The sequence below is a fragment of the Equus caballus genome, chromosome 20 (assembly GCF_041296265.1).
Source record: "Equus caballus isolate H_3958 breed thoroughbred chromosome 20, TB-T2T, whole genome shotgun sequence".
Taxonomy (NCBI): Eukaryota; Metazoa; Chordata; class Mammalia; order Perissodactyla; family Equidae; genus Equus; species Equus caballus.
Genome location: NC_091703.1, coordinates 28,688,108 through 28,715,532, shown reverse-complemented (window position 1 = coordinate 28,715,532; position 27,425 = coordinate 28,688,108). Strand labels below are relative to the sequence as shown.

The following is a 27,425-nucleotide window of genomic DNA, read 5'->3' as shown; positions in this document are numbered from 1 at the left end:
GCTGTGTCTTCAAGTGACATTGTTCCAGGATAGCAGCGAGATGTTGAATATGAACTAATACTATAAAGAAAGTTTGACTAAGTCATTTAAAAAGTATATTGTTTTATTTTCCTAAGGCCCTGAATTAGTTTGCCTTGTAAAGAACAAAACCTTTACTGAATAAATACAGCTTGAATTTGATAGACCCGCTAGGGCAAAATTTGGATATCCTGGTGATAACCTGTGTAGGATTAAATGTCCATCTGGGACAAAAATTGAGCACCCTATGATTTGGTCTTTGAATCTAAGGACACCTCACCCTCCAAAATGGGGATGCTGTAGTAATCCAGGCAGGTAAATTCCTCGTTTCGGTATCAGTTCAGGCAGAGAATACAATTCATAAAGGACTGTTTACATAAATGGTAGTGAAGTAAAGGTGGTGTGGAATTGATTAGGAAGGTCGTGTGCCTTAACAACAAATATTACGAAAGGTGGACATTGTAAATCAGATTCTTTACCTTACCACATCAGGATCATATAGTCCTGATATTGCCGATTTTTGCTGTCCCCTTCCCCCACCATCATCACTCACAGCCTTCTCAGATCACCAAGTCACCCCAGCTAGAGAGCCTTCAATTCCTCTCCACCTAAGTGCACATCAGCTAGTTTAGTTTTTCCTCATGAATATATCTTAATGGAAATGAATTTCTATGGCATTTCTAGTCCATTGGAATAAACATATTTTCCAAGTCTTGAAATATTTGTATTTCCTATATTTAAATCTCAACTACAATCACATGCAAATAATATTCCTTGGAATAAAAGTGATTGCAGCAATCACAAAAAGGAGGTAAATACTACCTTTCTTTCCTTTTCTTTTTAGTTTATGATTATTTGATGTTGCAGTACCCAAATCCTGATTTCTGTGAATCTTATTATTCAGTTTTTCCCTCTTAAAAAGTCATCTGCATTATTTGTGTAAGTTTTAAACAACTATTTCTCTTAGAACTAGAAATGTCAAGTAGAATAAGTGAAATAGCTCCAAAGGAGACCCCCTTGACTTCTTTCGTTTTTAATAATATAATATTATGTTGTTCTTATTATTGATGTTGGTGATGCAATTACTAGCACTTGCTTTATTGCATTGTTTCTGTTCCCCCCTTTAAGAACCACCACATTGTTAAAATCATACCATTATAATTATTGTTGTGGTTTTGATTTATCAAATCAATGAACCTATAATCAAATAACTGACAAATGAATATAAATTTTTATATTTTAGGTAAAATAAAATATTCAAGTGTGATATGTATATCATTGTTTATAATTCCACATTTTTTGAATTAATTGACTATTACGCCAATCTCATTGGAAAAAGCACCTACGAGTTTACTTGATACATGAACAGAAACTATCCGCATAATCAGAAACAAATTAAAACTTGGATTTAAAAGTGAAGATAACAAAACTTTCAAAAAAATCTTGCTGGGGCCGGCCCAGTTGCCGGGTGGTTAAGTTTGGTGCACTCCACATTGGTGGCCCAGATTTGGTTCTCTGGTGTGGACCTACATCATTCATCAGCCATGCTGTGGCGGTGACTCACATACAAGACAGAGGAAGATTAGCCACAGAGGGTAGCTCAGGATGAATTTTCCTCAAGCAAAAAGAGGAAGATTGGTGACAGATGTTAGCTTAGGCAAACGTTCCTCAGCAAAAAAAAAAAAAAAAAAGTCTTGCTAAAATAATTTAGATATTTTTAATTGCAATTAAATCCTGAAGAAGTTTTTAGAATGTCATGGTTTATACTTTAAAGTTATTTTCATAAAAGGAAAAGTTCAATTTCAGTGGCAGAAGATTTATGAAAGTATTATTTAAACTTCCTTTCTGGAGTTAGTCTTCTTATTAATTTCTCTCCTTACAGACTCTGGACAACTACGAAAGCACCCCACAGTGTCTTTCCATATTAGATTTATTGTGCATCTTATCCACTAATTTACAAAGTCCCTTAGAGACTGAGTTTTATTTATATTTACATCTCCCTAGACCCTAGTTTAATGACAAGCCCATAAAATACGGTCAACAAATTTGTTAATTTCATAATAAAATTAAGTGATATAAAATAAGAGCAAAAAAGAAGTTGAGGTTAAATGAGGATAAGATTGCATACAGGAAAATGTAGGGATTGTTAAATGAATATTCAAAGTAGTTAAAATGGAGGAGGCCGACTTAAGATCAGAGGGGTCCATGGCGCAAAGACCAGTTGGAAAGACTTATCCTGCCTTATCACTTCACGATAGTAATTTATCTGGAAAAAGGTTGATCTGGATGACCTTGTTAATTGAGTCTACCTCCTGCTTCTTCCAATCTATCAACAACCTCATATTTAAATAAATGCTACTGATTTTAATGAAAATTAATTACCTACCGGAATAATGAAAAAGCTTGAGTGACTTTGGGGTCCAGTAGTTTGGAGGAAGGCAGGGACACTGGACAAGGGGCAAAAACTAAAGGCGGAGAATTAGGGAGCTCCCAACAATACACATTTCTGAGGCTCCCAAATAATGCCTTTCTCCTAAGATTGTTTTTTGTAGTTTTTATAAGTTTCTCCTTTTCCAGACTTTTATCTCTGCTTACTACTGCAACTGTTTATATAAAAATATTAATTTTACTGCTGTAGTGGTAGTGTCTGAGGGTGGGGTTTTGGTAAAGATGGAGCAGGAATGGGTCCTTTACTGTGACTATCCTCCACTTATATTTTTAGTTGTTAGGATACTAATTAAAAACTGTTTCAAAATAGAGAATACTTGATAAAAATTTACATCCATATATCAGAAATTTGCACAGAAGAACAAGGTAATAGATGTTTATTTTATTCAGGCTAATAAATATTAAAATATACTTTGACCAAAAATAAATGTCAATAAAAATCTATAAATGCATGTTTAAAATGACTCTGGACTTGGTGTTAATAACAGATATGTAGTAAAAACAAATGTTATTTAATATATTATTTAATATGAAATATACAATATTTTAATGTATCTTTTTATTATTTATTAATGTAAATATATTTTAATATATTTGATAGATATATAAACGAAGAACCTAGGAGGGTAAAGGAAAATTTGTCCCTCCCCCACACTTTCCAGGTTCTTTTGACTGGTCTATTAATTAAATTAACATAACACAGATTAACAGGAGAAAAACAAATTTCATTTCTTATGTACTGGAGCCTCACATAAACATAAGAGGTTCCAGGGCAGTTAGGCAATTGAGGATTATATGCCATCCTGAGATTTGGAGAAGGGGATGGGGGCCTGAGGCTTCAATGGGAAGGAAGACAATTCACAGGAAGAAGGAAAGAGCAAATGTTTGATAAACAAATGTTTGTCAAGCTATGCAGAGACAATGGGACACAGAGAGGAATTTGAAGAAACAGGCCCTGCCAATCTCCCCCACAGTTTACCACACTAGCCCATAATTTTCGTAGTTATCTCTGGTGATAGCTCTCTTCCTGGACCAGGCCCCCTATCTAAATTCATTCAGGCAGTTAACAAGGAGGTAAAAAGCTCTTCCTCAGTCTCCTGGGCCTTAATTGTCTTCAGCTTAAAATAATCTACATGCCAAAGTGGCACATTCTGGGAATACTGGTTCTGAACCCATTCAATATAAATACAGAATATTTTAAATCTAGTTACTAAAAATAAAAATTACTTATTATATTAAATAGAGGTAGGCTCTATATTCAGTATTTTATAACAGTTATCTCCATTAATTCTTACAGTAACTTCATGAAGTAAGTACTCTTCCTACTCCAATACAACTTTATAGATGAGCAAAGATTTTAGACAGCATAAGCAAGTCAGCTAAAATTTGGTCAGTAGAGAAGATTTAATTTAAGACCAGGTTTTTCTAACTGCAACGTTTCAGCTTGTAACCACTTTTCAAACAAACAATTGAAGAATGAGAGGTTACGTTAAAATAGTTATTGGAGTTTTAAAAATTACATTAGTGTTGAAACAATTTCAGAGGATAACCCTATATTTGTTGGGGGGGAAATAAAAAAGAAAATTCACTGTATGAATAAAAGATTATTCCATTTTAAATATTGTATGAAAATCAAATCTTTAGTTTGGTCACTAAAAAATAAAAGGCTTTTAAAAAAACTAGAAACACCAAGTTTCTGGATATGAGAACTTGATTTTTAAAGGATTTTAATTCTATTCCAATTAATTTATAAAGTTAATGCAATTATGATTAAAAGCCCAAAGGAAATTGTTTTCAAAGTCCACAAAATGATTGCCCAAAAGAGGAATCTTGTGAAACTAGATTAGGAAATTTTGAAAATAAATAATGAGAACTGCGGTACCAAATTATGATCTCTAATACAACTACAGTTTAAATTTTTTGATGTAATAGAAAAGAATAACTTGGGGGAAGGAAAATTATTTTCCCTCCACCCTTCTGGTTTCTGTGACTGAGACACTCTCCCACCCTGGTAATAAGTCCGATTAACAAGAGACAAACAGAAGTTTAATAACATGTACATCTCATGTACATTGTGGGAGATCAGAATTGGCCACCCCAAAATGTATCTCTTTGCCTTGCCTTGATTATTTTTAAGAACAAAAGACTCTGAATGAGACTTTGACCTTCCCCCTAACTGCCTGAAAGAATTTAAGAGAGAAGGGCTTCCTGTCCCCGGGACAAGCCATCACCATAGATAACTCTGGGTATCCATAGACCGTGAGGGTCCTTGTTAAGCCCATTCTTATCAAAGTTCTGTCTACCAAACACTTGCTTTTCCCTTTCCGTGTGAATTGCCTTCCTCCCCTTTGAAGCCCCAAACCACTATCCCCAACACTCTCCTCTGTCTTTAGCCAAAAATAGTAGTTAAGGGAACAGCCTCCCCCATTTTGGTGAGTTGCTCAGTTTTCCTGAGTGTCTCCCATGTATACAGCTTTGTTTGATTTTCTCCTGTTATTCTGTCTCAGATGAATTTAATTCATAGCCCAGACAGAAGGACCTAGAGTGGGTAGAGGATTTGTCTTCCTCCCCTACAATATGTGCATGGGAGACACCAAGGAGAACTTAGTAAAATTCCCCTAAATGCCCCAAGCCACCACCTTAAAAGACATCTTCAGCTAAAGACAAAAGAAAGATGTTGGGGTGAGGGGATGAAAGGGAAGTGGGGAGAGGGGGAGACCAGTTATAGTGAGGCAGGAACCAGCCTAATGAGACAAGGCCATCTGCAAGGCCCCAGGCCTAATGAGATAAGGCCCTAACAAGATGGGCCTTAACCAATAGGCAGGCTAGGAGATTCAGACAGAGGCCACCAAGATCCCCATTCCACAGCCTCAGGGCTTTCCTGGGTTTAGGCATGTGCCCCAGCACCCAGGAGTCCACTGAATGTGACCCTAGGCCCATCACCATAGTAAAAAGCACACCCAGGGGTAGAGAGCTAGCGTGTTAATGATACATGCATCACATGAGGTGGCATATTGAACAACAGCACAGGTGCAGGGAAAGCCCACCTCTACATGCCATCACAAGGCACTCCTCCCCAGCCTTGGCCTAATAAAATCCCCACAATCCCGCTCCCTAACGAGCTGGCCAGCTGCCCCTTTCCTTTCTGTACCTGCTTTGTTGTGCCTCTCCTGTGCACAAGCTAATAAAACTTTTACTTTTCTGCTCCCATTGGTTGTCTCTCTTGATTTCTATCCTGGGAAACAACAAGAACTCAATGTTCTGGTAACAATAGGAGGTTGCTAGGAGAAGCTCAGTGAACAAGGGTAAAGTTGTTAGGTAGATTTAAGTTCTGTATTTTCTTCACTGATGAGAATTTCTTGTGATTTAGAGTCATCATTCTGTTCCTGGTACACAAAGGGAGATACCCTTACCAATGGAGATTTCCCTTATAAGTGTAAATTCCCCTTACAAAAGGCTAAATTCTAATGTTTTTAGAGCTTCTCCTGTATATTTTTTCTCAAAAACAATCCTTATGAGAAACAGGCATATTTTAGAGTGGCACATTTTGCTACCCTTCATTAGAATTTTCAGTATAGTATAGTATACCCAAGTATAGTGAAGAAGTAAACTTATGTTAAATGTGGAAAAAGTGAATTATTTAAAAAACTAAAACTGGCTGCTAGGGAATTGGTTAAAATTGTACTATGGAGAATTCATAAGAAGGAATAATAAGCAGACACTAAAAATAACTTTTTTCACTCTCTGGGCTCAGAGCTACTTTGCAGTGACATGGCTAAACATACCAAACAGGTAGGAGTCATTGGTAAATATGCTGTCCATTATGGTGCCTCTCAGGAAAATGGTGAAGAAAATTGAAATCAGCCGTCACGCCATGTACACTTGTTCCTTCTGTGGCAAAACCAAGAGGAAGAGACGGGCTGTGGGGATCTGCCACTGTGGTTCCTGCATGAAAACGGCAGCTGGTGTCACCTTGACCTGCAATCCCTCTTCTGCAGTCACAGCAAAGTCAGCCATCAGAAGACTGAAGGAACTGACAGACCAGTAGAAGCTTTGCCGTTTCAAACATTGTTAGCCTATAACAAATGGGTTCATTTAAGTAACAAGAAAAAAATTCTTTTTTCTCCTTAGATAAGGGAAATTGAGTAACATATAATGTGTAAAGAGGTTCCAAAACTCCAAGTCTGCCATTGTGCAAATTTTCTTTGAAAAAATATGTACATCTATCTCTTCACCAAGACATTGAATTAGCTAGCAGTGGTGATCTCTGCATGGTGGGATAACGGGTTGTTGTTCTTTTATTGCTTATCCTTTTTTGTATTTTCCACAACATCAATGTTTTGCGTTCTCATTCAAAAGTAATTTTTAAAGTCTTAAGACGTGGTAACAAAATAGTTACTACGGTTCAAAACAGTACAAGGGAACATAAAAAGGCCTGTGTGTTGCCAGTAGATGCCCCTCCCCCACTCAGGGGAGAATTCCCGCCTCCTTTCTTGCGTTCTCAATTCGGTCCGCCAACGGACCTATAAAGGCCTGCATCGGCCGGCGCGGCGACAAAGCGTTGTGGGGTTTTGTCTCTCACCATGTCTGGTCGTGGCAAAGGCGGCAAGGGCCTGGGCAAAGGCGGCGCCAAGCGCCACCGTAAGGTGCTGCGGGACAACATCCAGGGCATCACCAAGCCCGCCATCCGGCGCCTGGCCCGGCGTGGCGGCGTCAAGCGCATCTCCGGCCTCATCTACGAGGAGACCCGCGGGGTGCTCAAGGTCTTCCTGGAGAACGTCATCCGGGACGCGGTCACCTACACCGAGCACGCCAAGCGCAAGACGGTCACCGCCATGGACGTGGTCTACGCGCTCAAGCGCCAGGGGCGCACCCTTTACGGCTTCGGCGGCTGAGTGTTCGCTCTGTCAACTCCGTTCACGTAACAAAAGGCCCTTTTCAGGGCCCCTCACCCTGTCATCTGAGGAGCGGTGACGCTGGCTTGACATTCATATTTCGTGGAGCTAAGTGTCCAGACCACAACAGGCTGGAGTGGAGTCACTCCTCTGCGTCGCCATTTAACGCCGGGCGGAGTCGCCTGCGTGCTCCACCGCACCCGTGTTCAGCAGAGGTCCCCACTGCTGTTTACCAGCCTTTTAACCAACAACTTTTACAAGTGCAGTTAGTAGGGGATCTTGATTTAGTTTGCTCAAGGAGATAAGCTTGTGGGGAGTCTTTAGAGGTTGCTATGTTCCGTCTAAATGTAAAACGTGTCTAGTCGACTCAGGAGGTCACTGGTATATTCAATGTGCCTGGAGGAACAGTAAATAACCTATTGCTGGTCTCAGTCATGTTTACCACAACGAGTGGAGAGAACAGTTTAAATTACTAATAGACTTGAATGTGTAAAAGTATTGAACAATGACGCTCATAATCGGCACTCGCTAATTTACGTGGTGAAATGTCATTGGTGATTACAAACTCGTCAGAGACAGTTACAGGAACTGATTCAGATACAGCAAAAGTACAAAGTTTATGCACCACGTGTGGAGGGCAGATGTGTTCTGAGACATTTTTTTCTTAATTTGAGTTTATCACTAATGTAAACATGTGTACATGAGAAATGCATTTATTTTTAGCTCTTGAAAAATTGTCAGATCTGGCATCGATGACCAGACCCATGTATACTTGGGACATAAAGAATAATCTCTTCATTTAGGATGTAAAAAAGAAAAAAATAATTTAAAAGTTAAGATGTAAATATCTTGTTTTACAACTTTACTACCAAAGTGATGCAAGATGGTAAAAGGTTTAAGCACAACTATTAGAAGCCGATGGCTTGGGATCAAAGCTATGCCTACAGTTTCTAACTGTGAGAACAGGCTAAATTACCTATCTTTTCTGGCCTCAGTTTCTTCATTTAAACAATCACGTGATGACGATAGTAATAACTAGCTCAAAGGATTGTGAGGATTAGTGAGTTGATAAATGAAAAGTGCTTAAATACCAGTGCCTGACACAGTAAGTGCAACATGAAGCATTTATTATTACTCATTTATGCCTCAACTCTAATTGCATCTGACTTTGTGACCACTGGGTGTGAGCAACTGTATTTAACCATCACATTCCAGTCAAGATTCAGCTAACCATTGCATGATTAGATTAGGAGACATTCTAGTCTCCGTTATGGTGCTATTGGAAATACCCTAATGTCCGATGTTTTTTTCAAACAATTTTTGCAAATGGAGATTGAAGAGGTTCAGAATAGGCCTCCCCAAGATGTGCTACTTTGACATGTTGAATGTTTTGAGCTAAAGGCAATGGAGACCTGGCAGGCTCAAGAGAAACTTTACCTCTCCCTTAAAGAATTCAAATTGAGAAGCTTGCCCATAATGAGCTATTACTGGAAATAAATTTTTTCTGACCTGTCTGTATGGCGTCTAATTACTGAACATCTGTTCTTATTGTTCTGTGAATCACCCTCATCTCTGAAGCACCAGGTCCTCTTGCCTCAAGATGGCATAAATACCTCATTTTACCCCTCTGTGTTCAAACCTCTCAAGTATGTGGGGTCTGTGACTCTCTCATGCATGTGGGGTTCTCTTATGTATGAAACTAAATTTTATTTTTTCCTGTTAATCTATCTTATTTTGATTTATTAGACCAGCTGAAAGAACCCTGAAGGGTAGAGGAAAATTCTTCCTCACCAACAAGGTATTATCTTGATTATTTCTACAATATCATAACTGTTTGTATTCACAGTCTGGGTGGTAAATGAAGGACAGGACAAGCCTTCCTTCGCTTTCCAAGAGTGCATTCAGCATAACTGGATAGGTTTGCTGTGACTTTTGTTTTCCCCTAACTCCATGTTCTCACTAACTTTCTATTAATCTCATCTCATTTTTCTGAATAGAATAGAATTTAACTGCCAAAAAGAAACCCAGACATCATGTGGACCAGAGATCTCTTATGTGACAACATGTAAGAATTACGTGGAAAAGTTTTTCATTTGTTTAAATATCAATTACTAGTTCTTTCTCTAGACCAATTCAATCAGAATTTCTGGGGTTGGGTTACCTCAGATATGACTCATTAGTCCTTCCCATTGATACTGGTCCCACAGATCTTTTCCAATCTAGGAGGACATCTCAGTCTTTTAAAACCATTGTTTTATCAATTTCAACTTTAAATAAGAGAACACACTCAAAGGCTGTAGAACTGTAAGCCCCAAAGCTCTGAGCCACATTAAGGGACAAAGGATCAATCCTTTGGTGTAATGAGAGGCTACAGGTTCTGTTCAAGAGTTCAGGTTCTTACCTTTCTCCCAAGAGAGGATTTAGTTCAAAGCTCACAGGTTTATTTTATATATGGTTAATGCATCAAAGTTTGTTGCATAAAAAGATCTTGCTATAAACATCTGCTAGGTTCAGTGGTCAGAGACAAGACATCAAAAGCCTAAGACAACAGCTTAGCTTTACTTTCCAGCTGTACTGGGAAAACTACTTCTAAAAAGAAACCGTAGTCTTTACTCTAAAATCAAACCAAAAGTGTAATGACTAAATGCCCTGAGATTTAGCATGTATTACTTAACATAGATTTGTTAAGGACTCTACCTTAGAGAGTATACCTTAATAGAGTCAGTTAGGAGGGGTCTCTGTTGATAGCATCAGGAACATTACTTAATTCATTTAGTCACTAAATATTACTGATTGACTGCTGGCTTCAGCCACTGTGCTTGGCCCTGGTGATACAGCAAAGAAAAAAATTCCTGTCCTCATAGTATTTATTTTTTACTAGGGAAAGACAGAAAATAAACTAATACAAAAATCACTTTGCTGCATACAGTGGCCGATTACTAGCCTTCATTTTATTTGACCTATTGGAAACATTGACATAATTGACCCCACAATTTCTCTGTGATATATTTTCTTCACCTGGTTCTATTTTACCGGAGGCTCTGTATCTATTGCTGGTTCATCTTTTCTCCCAAAACCCTTAAGGTTGGGGGACACAGGGCTAAGTTTTTACTACTTCTCTCTCTATGCTCACTCTTTGGAGATCTCACCAGGCTCAGGCTTTAAATACCATCTGTACATCAATGACTTCCAATTTTATATCTCCAACCCAGCCTTCTCTCCCAAACTCTAGACTTGTACCCAACTCCCTACTTTCTTTCTTCCTGTGGATGTTTAATAGACATCTGAAGGTTAACACGTCCAAAATAGAACCAATATTCCCCCCTACTAATCTCCTTTCATGAAAAGACTTCTCCATTCAGTTAATAATAACTTCATCCTTGTCCTTTTTCATACTTACATTCAATTCTTCCAGAAATCCTCTTGGTTTTGCCTTCAAAATATGTATGGAAACTGATCAATTCTCAATACCAAAATGCTACCACTCTGGTGTGAGGACTATCATCTTTCCCTTAGATTACTGGCTTCAGTCTCCTCAGCGGTTTCCCTGCTTCCACTTTTGATTCCCCACTGTCCTGTGGGAAATTACCTTGGTGCCCTGGTAGCCTTCAAATACTACACTACCAGGCGAGCTCCCCGGACACAAAAAGATTCAGATAAAATGCTGGGGATGCATGGTTTTTAAAGTCAATTTAAACACATAGCATGAAACAAGGGGAAAGACCTGGGGTAAGATAAGACTTAGGATAAGGGTGCAAGGAGATGAACCACAGTAGCTGAACCATGGGTTAAATAACGTTCAGATATGTTTCTCTCTGCTGTATGAGCCTTCCTGACGGTGTGCAAGCAAGGTGTGATTATGAAGACAGGAGTCCAGGTTTGGGCAAGAAAGTCCACAAACACAGGGTACCCTTGGCCAATGACAGGCATTTAGTCTATTGGAGATGATTATGGCTGGCCACAGTTGTTGCTCACGGTCTGCCTGTCCGATAGCCATGGGTTTTAGTTGTGTATCTTGGGCAAAGGACACATGGGGCCAGAATGGCTATCCCAAATATATTTAGTGTATCATGAATATTTATTGCCTCCAGTATCTCACGTGTCCAGGTTATCAAGTACAGCTAGTGCCTCAGGAATATTACGCATCTCTCGGTCCTTTATTCCTTTCTCTGTATACTTAACACACACATGCTCTACTTTCTAACTACTAATATGTATTTAATGCATCTTATGAATTTCAGCCATCACATTTCTTTCTCCGTAGCAGAAATAAAACTCTGCAAATAGTATAAGAAATACATATTTCAACATGTTTAGAAAACCAAGATCAAGGACTTATCAAATATAATCAGGCCATTAGGTATTTTATAAAACAGTACTTTAAATTTTATCTTTTGTTCAAGTTGCTCTGTTTTAATGACATAGTTGTGAAAAGGGATAAAGGCCTACTTGTTTTAAGGAGGATCAATTAGTTTTAAGCCTATGTTAATAATCACATTCCTGTGAAAAAGCATTTTGTATAAAATCCAATCACTCTTCTGTGTTGTTTTGTACACAGGCCAATCAATATGTATCATACTTTCTACAGAGTCATTATTCCTAAGTACTCCTGACAATTATCAGAAGTTCTTCTAATAGAGTATCTTTCTAAAATTTTAGGAATCAGTTTGAAAAAGACAGCAACTGAAAGTATAAGAAGGCTTTAGTAAAGAAACTTTAACAACAATCAAATCAGTTCATTCATCCTAAGTCATTAATTCTTACTTTTCTGATCTTGGGTTAGGTAGCCTGCTTCTAATATGGCTTGGAAAATCTTAAATCAGTTCTGTGGTAGAGTCTGACAGGTACCTGGTACGGTTATTTATTAAAGTTCTTTTGATGCTCTGGAAAACTCAATTTCAGATCTGTATTTTGTAGCAGGAACGTTTAGAGATAAGTGTTTGGAGAAACAGTAACCATCTGTTGATGATAAGAGAGAATATATCTGGTTAATTTAGTAGATTAATCAATATTATAATATGGAGTAAGATAGAATCCTCTATTTAGGTCTAGTGAAGACACTGACAAATCTCCAAGGGCCTTCTGATATAGCCCATAAAGTATTTGCTATTATTGCCACCAAATGAGAAGGGCATTTATACCCAGGAACAAAATCTGTTGGCAGTTTTCTGTTAGTATTTCATATGAATATAAGTATGCTCTATCCGACTTAAAAAGTATAATTGCTAAAAAAAAAAAAAAAAAAAAAGGGAGAAGGCCGGCCCGGTGGTGCAGTTGTTAAGTGCCCCCATTCCGCTTCAGCAGCCCGGGGTTCGCCGGTTCAGATCCCAGATGTGGACATGGCACCACTTGACAAGCCATGCTGTGGCAGGCATCCCACATATAAAGTAGAGGAAGATGGGAACGGATGTTAGCTCAGGGCCACTCTTCCTCAGCAAAAAGAGGAGGATTGATAGCAGATGTTAGCTCAGGGCTAGTCTTCCTTAAAAAAAAAAAGGATACTTGTTAAACATTTATATTAACATTTTATAGAGTTAACTTAGGGATGTGTTTCCTTTTTTTGATTTGCCCTCTTTTTTTATATGGCACAATATATAGCAGAACAGTTCTCATAATTGTATACAGCTAATTACAAACATAAAGTAAATCTTTGCTTATAAAATGAGAGAGCAAATATTATGTGTGGCCTAGTGGCCACTTGGGAAACTACAAAAATAGTTTAGATATGAGTAACACCTTAACGGTTTTATTATTCAAAATTTGAGGCCTGGATTTAGAAAAGATAATATCAAAAATTTTCTAATATTTCTTTACATCAGGCTAAGAATGGAGGTCATAGATTTCTAAAGAAAAATGCTAAAATAATAGCTGTAAAAATAGCACTTAAATTGTGCACAGAATACTTCAGGATTTTTTTGGTGCTTGTTTGGTTCTTAAGAATCAAGAGATGTCAAAGTTATTCAAGAAATCAATGAAAAGCCACAAACAGATAATAGACCCTCAGAAGGTGACGGGAAAATATAGTTAAAAACAAAATCTCCTGATCCAGAAAAACCTCTCCACAGAAGTAATAGAATCACAAGTTTTATTATTGAACAAGCATCAACCCAGAATGTGATGCACGTCACGGACAGTCTGCTAAAGGGATTGCAAAGACAGAAAGACATCTCTCATACAGCTAAGTTGGTACGTCCCACTCAAAACAGGAAAGTTTTGCAATTTGGCGTCATGTGATAGTTGATAGGCCCACCTCCTCCAAGGAACCTGGGAGATAAGAGTGTTCTCTTCCTTAACGATTCTATTTCAGAGATGCCTCTAGAGTCCTTGAGGAAACATTCCTGAATTGAGAGAGTGGCTAGATGCTGATTTAGCATTTCATTTTACAAAGGTTAACTCTTGGGGGGGCAAGGGAATTTTTAAAGTTTTTAACTTCAGCCTCCAAATATATAAATCTGGTCATTGTCTTCTCTTTTTATGTACATGTGGGCAATTGTTACTTTAGTCTGTGTATCTGCATTCGTCAAGCTTTCCATCAACACCCAAGTTTTCATCTTGGGTTTCTTCCTATGGTTTCTAAGACCTCCTCTGGGAGGATGCAAAGGCCTTCTCTGAGTTTAGGCCTGGATTTATCTCCTAATGTCTTGTTTAATTCCTTTTCCACTCTGTACCAATGGTCTCTTTTGAGTAGCCCTCCTGGGTTAGAGGGCTGCCTTGTATTTTTTTCATCCTAGAGAACATTTCTATAATTCGACCTCATTTCCTTATAATTTAGTTAAAAGCCATTTTAATTGCATCCCACCCTCACCAATTGTTCTGTGGGATGTTACTTAAGTTAGCATGTAATTGCTCTACCAGCTTTCTACACTGAGTGCTAACTAGGACTAGAACAAGGGGCCAATGACATACTTGGTCTATCAAAGAGACATGAAAGGGTAAGTATCATTGGTCACAATTGTAGCTTGCAAATTAGCCTGTTTTACAGCCATGAGTTTTATTTGTTTCTTGAGCAGAAGACAGATGGCACCAAAATAGGTGTCACCAAATTGTGGTGGAATTTTAAGTCCTCATGTCTGACCAGGCCACATCTCAGGAATTAGGGCTAAGGTGTCAGGTGGACTTCTCATTCCTTCTATCCCATTCTAACATACACGATGTACCTTATTTACAAATCAGAGAATACTATTCTGCTCAAACCTAAAACCCATGTACTTGGATGTTTCCTTCTGACTCTGTCCTATCATGCTTTCTATTAAAATGGAAACATCCCACTAGAGTACTGTTACCCGATGAAACACTTAACAAATCTGAATTCAATGCAACTACAAGCAAACCACCAACTTTTGCTTTCTCCCTAACCCAAGAACGATACATAAGATAAAGTCAGCAATTAGGAATGTAAAGCCAGAAATAGAACGCAAAACCCACGGGCAAACTAGCATCACTGCTCCTCAGGTGAAAGGGTGGGGGCCCTGAAAAGGGCCTTTCAATTTGTCAAGGGAAAAGAGACGAAAGCACTCAGCCGCCGAAGCCGTAGAGGGTGCGCCCCTGGCGCTTGAGCGCGTAGACCACGTCCATGGCGGTGACCGTCTTGCGCTTGGCGTGCTCGGTGTAGGTGACCGCGTCCCGGATGACGTTCTCCAGGAAGACCTTGAGCACCCCGCGGGTCTCCTCGTAGATGAGGCCGGAGATGCGCTTGACGCCGCCACGCCGGGCCAGGCGCCGGATGGCGGGCTTGGTGATGCCCTGGATGTTGTCCCGCAGCACCTTACGGTGGCGCTTGGCGCCGCCTTTGCCCAGGCCCTTGCCGCCTTTGCCACGACCAGACATGGTGAGAGACAAAACCCCACAACGCTTTGTCGCCGCGCCGGCCGATGCAGGCCTTTATAGGTCCGTTGGCGGACCGAATTGAGAACGCAAGAAAGGAGGCGGGAATTCTCCCCTGAGTGGGGGAGGGGCATCTACTGGCAACACACAGGCCTTTTTATGTTCCCTTGTACTGTGTTTTGAACCGTAGTAACTAGTTACCAAGCCTTAAGACTTTAAAAATTGCTTTGGAATGGGAATGCAAAATTAAAAATTTACGTGGAGAAAATGAAAAACGTGATTGTCTTCATAATATCCCATCACAAGCATGTTCTATGATACATTTAAAAATCTCTAGTAGTTAACAATAATGTGCTTTCTAATTTTTTTCTGTTTTCAAGGAGACCTGTACATAAAAAACATCGTTTACTCTCTCCTAAGAGGCTTATATCCTTTCTCCTCTTTTCCTAGTAAGATGGTATTTAAACCTAAATTCTAAGCAGCCTCTTTGAGATATTCATTTTTCCTAGGCTATCTCTCATGTATACATGTTAACAAACTTGTTTGTTTCTCTCTTGTTAATCTGTCTTTTATTACAGGGGTCTCAGCCAAGAAGTTAGAGGGGTACTTTTCCCTCTCCTACATAATTCACATTTATTCTATATGCACGTCTTAGTCTAAATAAAGCACCTATAACAATCTTTACTTTGTTTAAACTTCTAATACCTTTGCATAAATCTTTACCTAGAATTGCATGTTTTAAAACAACTCCTAAACAGTATCTTATAGCTAAAATAAGGATATAATCACATAAGATCCTCCTTAAGGCTTCTTCTCAATTTCCCCACCTTCAAATATCACCATTGTATCAATAAAGAGAATATTCCATATATAGAGTTAAAATCAAGTTATAGTAAGCATAGACAAAAGATATGAAAGAAGAAAGGGAGGGAAGTTTGTCATTACTTTTGTTAGAAAGACTTCTTGAAAGCCTCAGGAAGTTTCTTAATCTTGAGCCGAAAAGAACACAGAGTCTTTGCCCTAAACCACTGTATTTTGCTGAGTGTGCCTACCCTTTCCCAAAACATGGGGCCCAAAATTCATCTGACTTTTGCTCTTTTATTATTCCACAAGAAATTCAAGTATATTTAGCATCTCTAGTAGGACTTAGTCTCTTCTAGACGTTCCACAGTTCTCATGAGACTAACAACAGAAGTAGACTTTTCTTTTCAAAGAACTTAACTCCTGCTTCAGAATAATCAGCTGCGACATTTGGATTTAAATGTGAGTTTGTTAACAATCTTGGCACACTGGAATAGAATACACCCAAGCAAACTGAGGGCATGAAGACTGTAGCCGAGGCAAAAATTTCTCCTCTATCAGGGTCTCTGGTTGGCCTAAGACCTCAAGTGACGTAAAGCGGATTAACAGGAGAAAAGCATACAAATTTCATTGATTTTTTACATGTACATGGGAGCCTTCACAAGAGAATAAAGACCTGAAGAAATGACCAGAGCAGGAAGCTTTTATACCTTTTAGACAAAGAAACAATTAAATTTGTGAAGAATTGAGGAGACAAAGGGGTTTGGACCAGGGATAGCAAATGGTGAAGAAGTAACAAGATTTGTTTATTCAGCCTTCTGCCCTAAAATCCTGTCTGTGGTGATAAGGATGTTTCCTTCCCTCCTGGTACAGGGAGGGTGTCTTTCACATGGGAGATTTATCTCCGGCTTTCAGGAAAGAAGTGGAGGGAGACCAGAGTGACCTTCCTCCTTCTGCCATTTTCTCAAACTCCTTCGGCTAAAGATATTCAGTATGTCAAGGCACCATATTTTGGCGTGGTGCATCTTGAAGCTCATCAGAATGAACAATGGCAAGTCTCTGTTTCTCCCAAACTCACCTCCTGAAACCCCTTTCTAGAGCACATAGATTGCCAGGCTGAAAGCTGGACATCATTCCAGGCTTGTCCTTCTTCACCTTCCCCTGTAGGTCAGTCTGCAGCAAGCCCTAATCTTTCTGCCTCCTTTATCTGCTAAATCCCCCTTTCCTGCCCTCTTCCTCCTCTTTCTGACTGCTGTCTCTGTCTTAGTTCAGACCCTCACCACTGGCTGTTTTTTCCAGCCTCTTGAACTTGGATCTCTCCCACTTCCAATTTACTCTCAACAGAGCCATCAGAATATAAATCTGAATCATACATTTTACAAGATTTCGAAATCTGCATAGACTCCACCTTCCCCTGGTAGATAAACTTTATAGCCTTCTTCAAGGTGTACAAAGGCCCTCAGTATCATAAGGTCCCCCTCCCACCTCCTGCTTACCTGTCTACATTTATCTCCAGCCATTCCAGTGTCTCGCAACTCTAAAGGATTACTTCAGCCTACTCTGTGTTCAGATTTCTCAGCCTAGAGTACCCTTCCCCTCCCCCACTACAGGATTTTATCAAATTAGGCAGGCTCCACTTTGCTTCCTTCCCAGTTTCTTTAGAGTTATTTTCTTAACTATTTCATCTGAGGATGCTGGGACTTGCCCATTGCAGGAATATTTCTTAGCACATATTAGGCATTCAAGAGCAGTTTTCTGAATAAATGTGAAGGAGTGAATAATGGTGGATGGATTGAATAAGCAAATCTTGAAGTTTTCCTCAAGAACAAGTACACGCACCACGCTGTACTTTGTTTCCTGCAATCTACACTCTCCAATTCCTTACTCTTGAGTAAAGATAGAACAATAATTCTTCCCCAGGTTTCTGCCACTAGTAACCTAATGCAACCCCCTAAACCAAACATGCTCTTTGGCTTCCCCCGTCATCAATGGCACCAGGCTTTTCTGTGAACATAGAAAAGACACATTGCTTTACTGGATATGTTCATTCAAAGAGAACTGAAGAGGTGGAGAAGGAAAAGAAATTTTGAGCTTTCCAACTCTTCACTCAGCCTGACACAAAGAAAGGACTCAGGTTTACTTTTCAAACCATGCTTGTTACACCACAACTAAAAGCTATTTAATGCCTTTAACAATGCTTATAATTTTACAGAAGGGGATGGAAGGTGGTGGACCAGGGTGGGGTAAATTGTATGGAGAGGTAACTAGGCGAGAAACAGAAAACAGAACACAACCTAAATTATGCTGTCTCATAACTCAAGTCACCAAGTCTTGTCAGCACTGTTATCTTTAAGATTACCTTAACTTCCGACGATAAAGACAGAGATTTTGATATTGAACCTGAAGTGAGGTTGCTCACCTGTTGCACAGCAAGCCAATCTGACACGAGATGTAGTGGAAGAAAGTAGGAATTTTATTATAGCACAGTGCTGAGTAAGGAAAAAGGGAAGTTAATGCTGAAAGCCCAAACTCCCCGAAAAGCTAAAAGTAAGGGTTTTTATTTGGGGCTTTATGTGGGGTGGGGGGGCACATGGCCTTGTTGGTTGGAGCTTTTCCACCAGCCTGTGTTTGGCCTTGAGACTACTTGCAGAGGAGGAAGAAGAGATGAGAATCCAGGTGGTTGTCCTTGGCCATTTGTCTTCACGGCAGATAGTGGATTCTGCAGCCAGGAAGTTAAGGAGTAAGCAGAAAATTAGTGCTTTGGTTTTAATCCCATAGATGCTGAGCTTAATGTAGGGAAACCCATATCAGGGCGAGTGTCACTATTAAAAAGATTGCATAAGGTTGTGAGCCTGCTACATGTTGAGGAGCAAAGCACTCAAACACAGTGTGAAGAGTGCTCCCCGCCTTCTCAACTGAGACCAACTTCCGGATAATGCTCCGACTCCGAACTACAGCTCCAAATGCAATAACCAGCGTTGTCTATCCAGAGAAAAACTGAAAGGAACCCCCAGAAACGGTCCTGACGTCCGGGCTACTCTCACTACACCGCAGGATTTTCAAATACGCAGCCCAAAGGGCAGAGGCATTATTTCCATTTAATTAAGTACAAGAAATTTGAGAATAAAAGGCAACTGGAACTTAAAAGTGGAAAAATATAGATACACGAAGCCAGTCCCAAAGGATACCTAAAAAAATTACTTCACCTGGTTATTTATACTTACATAGTTCAATGAAAAATAAAACCGCCAATTTTGCTTTACACAGAAAAATAAACGTAATAGCGAACAAGCTCTTTCTTGGGAAGTGTTAGGTGGCTCTGAAAAGAGCCTTTGGGTTCGACAGTGCCTACATTGGTCTACTTGGAGCTGGTGTACTTGGTGACGGCCTTGGTGCCCTCCGACACGGCGTGCTTGGCCAGCTCCCCGGGCAGCAGCAGGCGCACGGCCGTCTGGATCTCCCTGGAGGTGATGGTCGAGCGCTTGTTGTAATGCGCCAGGCGCGACGCCTCGCCCGCGATGCGCTCGAAGATGTCGTTGACGAACGAGTTCATGATGCCCATGGCCTTGGACGAGATGCCGGTGTCGGGGTGGACCTGCTTCAGCACCTTGTACACGTAGACCGAGTAGCTCTCCTTGCGGCTGCGCTTGCGCTTCTTGCCGTCCTTCTTCTGCGCCTTGGTCACCGCCTTCTTGGAGCCCTTCTTCGGGGCCGGAGCGGACTTGGCGGGCTCAGGCATTCTGAACAGCTGCAAAGGTAAATGTACAAGCAGAAAAACCACAAGAGGCACCTCTTTAATTACAGTCTCTTATGCAAATGAGGTGGAGTAAAGCTCTCTGGTGATTGGTGGTTACTCTTGGGTGACGTCATCTGGTTTCGCCCAATCAAGATACTATTCTGCACAGTCGCGTTTCCATTGGTCTAAATGAAAATGAAACATGAGCCAATCATACAGCTTGCTTTTCGCGCCCAGCAGGGCCTATAAAATATGCACTTCAGCACTTTCGTTTCAGTCAATCCTGACAACAGCTGCTGCATTCTTAACGATGTCTGGACGAGGCAAGCAGGGCGGCAAAGCTCGCGCCAAGGCCAAGACCCGCTCTTCTCGGGCCGGGCTGCAGTTCCCCGTGGGCCGAGTGCACCGCCTGCTCCGCAAGGGCAACTACGCCGAGCGGGTCGGGGCCGGCGCGCCGGTGTACCTGGCGGCGGTGCTGGAGTACCTGACGGCCGAGATCCTGGAGCTGGCGGGCAACGCGGCCCGCGACAACAAGAAGACGCGCATCATCCCGCGCCACCTGCAGCTGGCCATCCGCAACGACGAGGAGCTCAACAAGCTGCTGGGCAAAGTGACCATCGCGCAGGGCGGTGTGCTGCCCAACATCCAGGCCGTGCTGCTGCCCAAGAAGACCGAGAGCCACCACAAGGCCAAGGGCAAGTAGAAGTCGACTCGTTTTGCAGCAACTCAAATCTCCCAGTCAAACCAAAGGCTCTTTTCAGAGCCACCTTCCATTTTCTTGGAAGAACTGAGCACTAGCTTTTAAAGCTTGACTTGTGAAACGCAATATAGTAATTGGATTAGTCTCGTAACTCGTTGTGTGATGTAGAGTCTGCTCACTCTCAGATGTCATTACCCCCCCTTCGCCATCACGAGCCTGTAAGTGAAGGAAAGTACTGGCCGGCGAGCTATTTGCTTTCTGAGAGGCAAATGGGGCAGTTTTAAAACACTTGTTTTCTGGCTTTTATTAAAAACATCCCGCAGATCCAGAGGTCAACTCAAACTTCTATGCTAGGCCAGAGGCCACTTTTGGAGCCTTTGGATTTGTGAGAAAGACCTAGTTTCATGTCTAAATTTGTTTCACATTCTTAAACTAAGGGCATTTTAAATCAGCTTTTTTATTGGAAAAATCAACTGAGGTGCTTGATAAAGTGATCATGTCAGGATAAAAATTCTAAATTCTGCTTTTAAAATGTGGTTTTCTTTGTCTTTTTATTGTGACTTAAAGATCTTGTTGAAACACGCATGGAATTAAATTCTCCTTTTTTAATAGTTGGTAACTTCTAACCCTGGGATGGGGGATTAGGTGTATCAGGTATCATGCAAGGGACCTATCCTATGGGCTTTGCCAGTTGCTAGTGAGAACTATTGGATGTGGATGGAAACTCAGGGAGTGATTCAGCTTGTCCTAACCAGAAGTTACTGGTGATGGAGAATTAGATTCATTAAGAGCTAAGGATTTACAAGTAACTCGTTTAAATTAGAGACATACACACTGCTTCATGACCATGATGAAACCAGCACCCCACTGCCCCAAATTAATGAGACAGTAGATTTCTGTTACAACTTTGAATTTCTAGGATAGTAGAACAAGAAATTATGCTACAGTGAAATTATATTATCTTAAAATGAAAAGAAATCCTTGTAAGGATGCATTTGTCTGTGAAGTTATTAGCCCTAGAATTCCTCATATGCAAATCAGAGTTTTCTTGCTGAAAAATAAAAAAAATTCTTAAACTTTTAAGTGTTCAAAGAATAGAAAATTGAGGGGAGAGGATACAGAATTGAGCTGTCTAGTATAGTAACCTCTAGCCAATTGTGGCTATTGATCACTGGACACGTGGCTAGTCTGACTTAAGAAGTGCTATACATGTATGATACACACTGGATTTTGAAGACTTAGTGCAAAGTAAAAAGGAATTTAAAATATCGAAGAATTTTGTTGATTACATGGGAATATTTTGGGTGTATTGAGTTAAGTAAAATACATAGTATTAAAAGTAATTTCTCCTGGATTTATTTTGTTCTCATGTGGATCCTAGAAAAATTTCTAGTGTAGCTCGCATGTCTACTGGAAATCTCTGGCATAGAGTGAATAACTTTACAGGGAAAACAGAAAAAAATGTTGAGGGCATGGTACCTAAGAATATCAGAGGGTTTAAGGCACAACAAATAAAAATTCCGAGTCCTTTAACCAATCCCGTGACAGTTGGGTAGTTCTGGCCTCCTTTTGTCCAATCAGCTTCTGACTGTCACTATAAATAATGCGGCCAGCCTTCACTTTTTACACGAATCGAACGTTCAGGCCATGGCTCGCACAAAGCAGACGGCTCGCAAGTCCACCGGCGGCAAGGCGCCCCGCAAGCAGCTGGCCACCAAGGCGGCTCGCAAGAGCGCGCCGGCCACGGGCGGCGTGAAGAAGCCCCACCGCTACCGGCCCGGCACGGTGGCCCTGCGCGAGATCCGCCGCTACCAGAAGTCCACCGAGCTGCTGATCCGCAAGCTGCCCTTCCAGCGCCTGGTGCGCGAGATCGCGCAGGACTTCAAGACCGACCTGCGCTTCCAGAGCTCGGCCGTGATGGCGCTGCAGGAGGCGTGCGAGGCCTACCTGGTGGGGCTGTTTGAGGACACCAATCTCTGCGCCATCCACGCCAAGCGCGTCACCATCATGCCCAAGGACATCCAGCTCGCGCGTCGCATTCGCGGGGAAAGGGCCTGAGCCTCAAGGTCTCCCATTCATCCCCAAAGGCTCTTTTCAGAGCCGCCCACATGTACACGGAAAAGGACTGTTTCCTTGTAATCCTTACTGATGCTCGTTTTATCCGTGGCACATAATCCCAGTTTCCTGGCATTTTATAATCTAGTTTTTCAGACTGGAAGCTCCTCCAGCAGGGACTGTATCTGGCAGTTAAGTTCCCTACAGGTGCTCTTCTCTGTCGTGACCGGCTACTGCCCCAATTTACACTACCAGTTTTAGCTGTGGTGTAGGTTAATCCTTTTTCCCTAATACACAAATCTCATCCAAGCATTCAAGTAGACTTTACTGCACATTGACTTGTATAGGTATGTCATCTGTATCTATCAACTTGGAAACAAGTGGAAAGAATATAGTTTCATTCTTAGTACTTTTTAAAAAATTAGATAACTAGTGCAACGTTAAACCATCTACTCGTGATCACCCTCATTACCTTCCTGTGAGTGGGGTCATGGGGAGTAGTAGAACCTATGATTTTCCATGTCTGAAGTAAGGGTGATGCTAATACGTTACCAATTTAAACTGTTTTGATACCTCCTATTTGAATCAGCATCTTAAGCAAAATAAAAGAGTCCCCTTTCAGTAATCAGTCTTCCTCTGGAAAGGAGGATAAAATACTTGGAGGGAAGCAGTGACCTCCCTGCCAGCCCGCCCTCCTTGAGGGCCCTACTGATCCAAACTAAAGCCAGTTTCTAAACAGGTTGGTATTGAGTGTGTAAGCAGTGCCTTCTTTCCTTCTGGGGTGGGAAACAGAGCTAGCTATTTATAAGTCAGGGAGGGTCCACAACAGAGATAGCCATTTCTACACTGATCACTACTTTTGCTGGCTGGATAGGGTACCCTATCCTGGAGATAGGCAGTCAATATATTTCTCTGAATTAATCTTTCAGTTCTGATTTTATGAAGATTTATTCAGTGGCAGTGAGTAGGTCTAGTTATGTGGACATTTCTAAGGATGTGGACACAGATACTTCATGTCTCTCAAACACTCCATGTGTTGAACTGTCTGTTAGCCTTCTACAGGAGCTCTTTCTGGACTTTCAACTTGCTTTCATCACACCATACAAGGAATTATTTTGGTATAGTGATGGCACACAAAAAAGAATATTCAATGACACCAGACCATTTAGGCTCATGCTAGTAGGTAGATGGTGATGCCAAGTACAAAGATAAAAATCATTAGGGAAGTAGTGATGATGAGTGTGGGATATGATTTTGAGTTTTGTGGAGATATTCAAGAATTTCAGAAAGTAGATGAATATTTATGTCGAAACTCAGGAGATAAGTCTAGGATGGACGTAAAGATTTGGGAGTCATTAGTACAGAAAAAGTGTTTAGAACCAGCCCTGATGGCCCAGTGGTTAAAGTTCAGCGCGCTTGGCTTCCACGGCCTGCCTGGGTTCGGTTCCCCCAACGCGGAACCACATTCCTCGTGTCAGTAGCCACGCTGTAGCGGGAGATCAGATAGAAAAACCAGAAAAACTTACAACTATACAAAGCTATGTAATGGGCTTTGGTGGGGGGCCGGGAGGGAGGCGGGAGTGGTTGGGGAGGGGGTGGGAAAAAAAAAAAAGAGAAAGATTGGTAATAGATCTTAGTTTAGGGCGAATCGCCCCTGTGGAAAAATAAAAGGAAAAAAGTATTTAAAACCAAGAGAGCGGCCTACAGATCCCTTCTGGTTTCTTCCTATGTCTTGTAACCTCTTATTACCAGTATCAAACTTCTTGTCATTTGTCCGCATATATCAGAAACCATGAGTCTGGTGATGCTTATTTTCTGCTGGAATCCCTATCCTTTCCTCTAATTCCCAAATCCCTTTAATCCTCAGATCAGACGTTCACCTCTATGCTTTTCTAATATCCTGTGCTTACTTCTCTTGCTACATTGTGTCCTTGTTAATTGTTTACTTTTGTATGTTTCTCCCATTAGACTGAGTTTCTGTAGGACAGGCAGTGTTTTATTAACATTGTATCCTCAATGCGTGATACCTAAGTGTGAAATAAATATCTATGGGAAGCTTAAGTATGTTAGAATGAAAGAGGAAACAAAAGAAATAGTCTTTGTGTCTGTTTTTTGAAATTGCAAAACTGGCAAGCGTCATGTTTGGATCTTTTCCAAGGCCTAGAATAAAAGGACCTTGTTATGCCCAAATAGAAATACGGACAAGATACCAGTCTTTTATCTCACTATGCCTCTTAATGGCCTTTGACATTTTCAGAAGAGGAGTTCATATTTTTTCAAAGTGCAGGTCTCTATCCTTTGCTTTTGGAACCAATTTACTAGCTTCCAGTACCACTGTTGTTATAATCAAGCTTGGACCACTGTACTTGAACATCTGCATATTTGGCACTATGGTAATGTAGTCAGGTAACATATAAATACAAATTACATGCAAGTGCTTTTAGTTAGCTGAGTTCAAAGCAAGTTAAACTTTTTAAAAAGGATTACTAAAACTAAGCTAAAAACTAAAACCCCCAGTGGGTTTCTGTGCTTCATTTATAGAAACTCCTGTGTTCCTCCAAGAGACCCCTCAAAGGTAGCACATCACCTAAAGCACCTACCGCTAACTCCACACATGAGCCTAGATATTCATCTTGGGTCAATTTATTGATCCTGCAGATTCAACTATGACTTCGCAGTTATACTTGTAACACAAACATCAACTTACTTTCTTGGTAAAGGCTGCTAGATCCCAGTACTTATGGACAAGATCAAAGTAGCTAGGACTTTAGCCTAACTAGCAAGAGTGAGTGATGTTCACAAGTTGTAGTGAGTAAAAAACTGAAGCGCAGTGTCACCTTTTTCATGATTATAGAAGTGGCTCTGAAAAGAGCCTTTGGTTTAGTTGCTTCCAATGCTGGTCTTTACTTGGCCTTGTGGTGGCTCTCGGTCTTCTTGGGCAGCAGCACGGCCTGGATATTCGGTAGGACACCACCCTGAGCGATAGTGACTTTGCCCAGCAGCTTGTTGAGCTCCTCGTCGTTGCGGATGGCCAGCTGCAGGTGGCGCGGGATGATGCGCGTCTTCTTGTTGTCGCGGGCCGCGTTGCCCGCCAGCTCCAGGATCTCGGCCGTCAGGTACTCCAGCACCGCCGCCAGGTACACCGGCGCGCCGGCCCCGACCCGCTCGGCGTAGTTGCCCTTGCGGAGCAGGCGGTGCACTCGGCCCACGGGGAACTGCAGCCCGGCCCGAGAAGAGCGGGTCTTGGCCTTGGCGCGAGCTTTGCCGCCCTGCTTGCCTCGTCCAGACATCGTTAAGGATGCAGCAGCTGTTGTCAGGATTGACTGAAACGAAAGTGCTGAAGTGCATATTTTATAGGCCCTGCTGGGCGCGAAAAGCAAGCTGTATGATTGGCTCATGTTTCATTTTCATTTAGACCAATGGAAACGCGACTTGCAGAATAGTATCTTGATTGGGCGAAACCAGATGACGTCACCCAAGAGTAACCACCAATCACCAGAGAGCTTTACTCCACCTCATTTGCATAAGAGACTGTAATTAAAGAGGTGCCGCTTGTGGCCTTTCTACTTGTACATTTACCTTTGCAGCTGTTCAGAATGCCTGAGCCCGCCAAGTCCGCTCCGGCCCCGAAGAAGGGCTCCAAGAAGGCGGTGACCAAGGCGCAGAAGAAGGACGGCAAGAAGCGCAAGCGCAGCCGCAAGGAGAGCTACTCGGTCTACGTGTACAAGGTGCTGAAGCAGGTCCACCCCGACACCGGCATCTCGTCCAAGGCCATGGGCATCATGAACTCGTTCGTCAACGACATCTTCGAGCGCATCGCGGGCGAGGCGTCGCGCCTGGCGCATTACAACAAGCGCTCGACCATCACCTCCAGGGAAATCCAGACGGCCGTGCGCCTGCTGCTGCCCGGGGAGCTGGCCAAGCACGCGGTGTCGGAGGGCACCAAGGCCGTCACCAAGTACACCAGCTCCAAGTAGACCAATGTAGGCACTGTCGAACCCAAAGGCTCTTTTCAGAGCCACCTACCACTTCCCAAGAAAGAACTGCTACACTTTGTCTACCAACTCAAAATTGGGTGTACTTTTTAGGAGGTACTATGGGTGATATCTGCAAACATTTCCGATATCAGCTTTGTTCTTACGTGCAGAAAACTAATTAACATGGAGTTAGCATAAATATACAGGAAATAAAGGAACAAGTTAATATCTGAACAGCTTTTCAGCTCTTTAAAAGGAAGAAAAAGTAGATGGCTCTGAAGCCTCTTACAAGTGAGGACGGAGCTGCAAGATAAAATGGAATCGGCCGCCGAAGCCTTTAGAGGGCGCTTGAGCGCGTAGGCAAAGTCCATAGCGGTGACCGTTTTACGCTTGGCGTGCTCGGTGTAGCTGACAGCATCCTGGATCACCTTCTCCAGGAAGACCTTGAGCACCCCGCGGGCCTTCCCGTAGATGAGGCCCGAGGTGCGCTTAACTGCTGCGCCGGGCCAGACGCCAGATGGCAGGCTTTAGTGGTGCCCTGGATGTTGTCCCGCAGCACCTTACGGTGGCGCTTAGCACCACCACTACCTAGAGTCCCGGTCCTGCCCTTGCCACGGCCGAACAGGAAGTTGAGGGTAGACCAGAATTCTAAGGACAAAAGGAAAACGGCGCATCCGTGAGAGGAAAGAAAAAGAAAAAAAAAAAAAAAAAAAGCCCAGCTTTTTATTTGACTCCTTCGGACCAAATTGAAAACTAGAGGAACGTAGGCGGGAAAGCCTCGCAGTTCTCGATCCGTCCCCTTCCTCGTTCCAAACAAAGGTGGAGGAGGAGGTACCAGCCAAGGCTGCCCCCGAGTCACTGAGGCCGTCTTTGGTAAAGGTGAGGCAGGCTGTTCGGTGGCTTCGCAGGGAAGAGAGGATGCTGTAGACTCAGAGATGTGAATACATTAAGCAAGAAAAAGGGATTAGTCA

At 41.8% G+C, this 27,425-nt stretch overlaps 7 protein-coding genes across 9 annotated transcripts in view; 3 read left to right on the top strand and 4 right to left on the bottom strand.

The window, feature by feature from the left end:
• Positions 1–7,341, bottom strand: part of H2AC16 (H2A clustered histone 16) — a 47,700-nt gene extending 40,359 nt beyond the window's left edge. Inside the window, exons 1-2 of one of the 3 annotated variants that reach the window (XM_070244349.1) lie at positions 7,049–7,341; positions 6,252–6,542 (exon numbers count right to left, since the gene is read on the bottom strand). In XM_070244349.1, coding sequence (XP_070100450.1) covers positions 6,252–6,269 — 18 coding nt within the window. In that variant the 5' untranslated portion in view covers positions 6,270–6,542; positions 7,049–7,341. Of the gene's footprint in view, positions 1–6,251; positions 6,543–7,048 lie in introns of those variants that run through there. The other 2 variants (XR_011429658.1, XR_011429657.1) reach the window with 2 other exon arrangements.
• H4C12 (H4 clustered histone 12) lies at positions 7,043–7,390 on the top strand. The gene is given in 1 exon segment (NM_001374453.1): positions 7,043–7,390. A coding segment is annotated over 1 exon segment (312 nt). The 5' UTR covers positions 7,043–7,049; the 3' UTR covers positions 7,362–7,390.
• A 7,432-nt stretch (positions 7,391–14,822) lies between these two features.
• Positions 14,823–15,257, bottom strand: H4C11 (H4 clustered histone 11). Its single transcript, XM_003363789.5, has one exon. The coding sequence runs from the start codon at positions 15,186–15,188 to the stop codon at positions 14,877–14,879; it is 312 nt and encodes a 103-aa protein (XP_003363837.1). The 5' UTR covers positions 15,189–15,257; the 3' UTR covers positions 14,823–14,876.
• Positions 15,258–19,295: 4,038 nt separating this feature from the next.
• On the bottom strand, positions 19,296–19,749 carry LOC138919458 (histone H2B type 1-C/E/F/G/I). Its single transcript, XM_070244348.1, has one exon. The coding sequence runs from the start codon at positions 19,723–19,725 to the stop codon at positions 19,345–19,347; it is 381 nt and encodes a 126-aa protein (XP_070100449.1). The 5' UTR covers positions 19,726–19,749; the 3' UTR covers positions 19,296–19,344.
• A 2,311-nt stretch (positions 19,750–22,060) lies between these two features.
• On the top strand, positions 22,061–22,573 carry H3C10 (H3 clustered histone 10). The gene is given in 1 exon segment (NM_001377537.1): positions 22,061–22,573. A coding segment is annotated over 1 exon segment (411 nt). The 5' UTR covers positions 22,061–22,069; the 3' UTR covers positions 22,481–22,573.
• Positions 22,574–25,331: 2,758 nt separating this feature from the next.
• H2AC13 (H2A clustered histone 13) lies at positions 25,332–25,904 on the bottom strand. The gene has a single exon (XM_001494400.7). The coding sequence runs from the start codon at positions 25,873–25,875 to the stop codon at positions 25,381–25,383; it is 495 nt and encodes a 164-aa protein (XP_001494450.3). The 5' UTR covers positions 25,876–25,904; the 3' UTR covers positions 25,332–25,380.
• Positions 25,905–26,005: 101 nt separating this feature from the next.
• On the top strand, positions 26,006–26,502 carry H2BC13 (H2B clustered histone 13). Its single transcript, XM_023624151.2, has one exon. It carries the CDS (start codon positions 26,074–26,076, stop codon positions 26,452–26,454), a length of 381 nt encoding a protein of 126 aa, XP_023479919.2. The 5' UTR covers positions 26,006–26,073; the 3' UTR covers positions 26,455–26,502.
• Positions 26,503–27,425: the final 923 nt, after the last annotated feature.

What these genes read in the sequence shown, in the direction of transcription:
- H4C11 (XM_003363789.5), bottom strand. Translation starts at nt 15,188, where the DNA reads ATGTCTGGTCGTGGCAAAGGCGGCAAGGGCCTGGGCAAAGGCGGCGCC.
- LOC138919458 (XM_070244348.1), bottom strand. Translation starts at nt 19,725, where the DNA reads ATGCCTGAGCCCGCCAAGTCCGCTCCGGCCCCGAAGAAGGGCTCCAAG.
- H2AC13 (XM_001494400.7), bottom strand. Translation starts at nt 25,875, where the DNA reads ATGAGCCAATCATACAGCTTGCTTTTCGCGCCCAGCAGGGCCTATAAA.
- H2BC13 (XM_023624151.2), top strand. Translation starts at nt 26,074, where the DNA reads ATGCCTGAGCCCGCCAAGTCCGCTCCGGCCCCGAAGAAGGGCTCCAAG.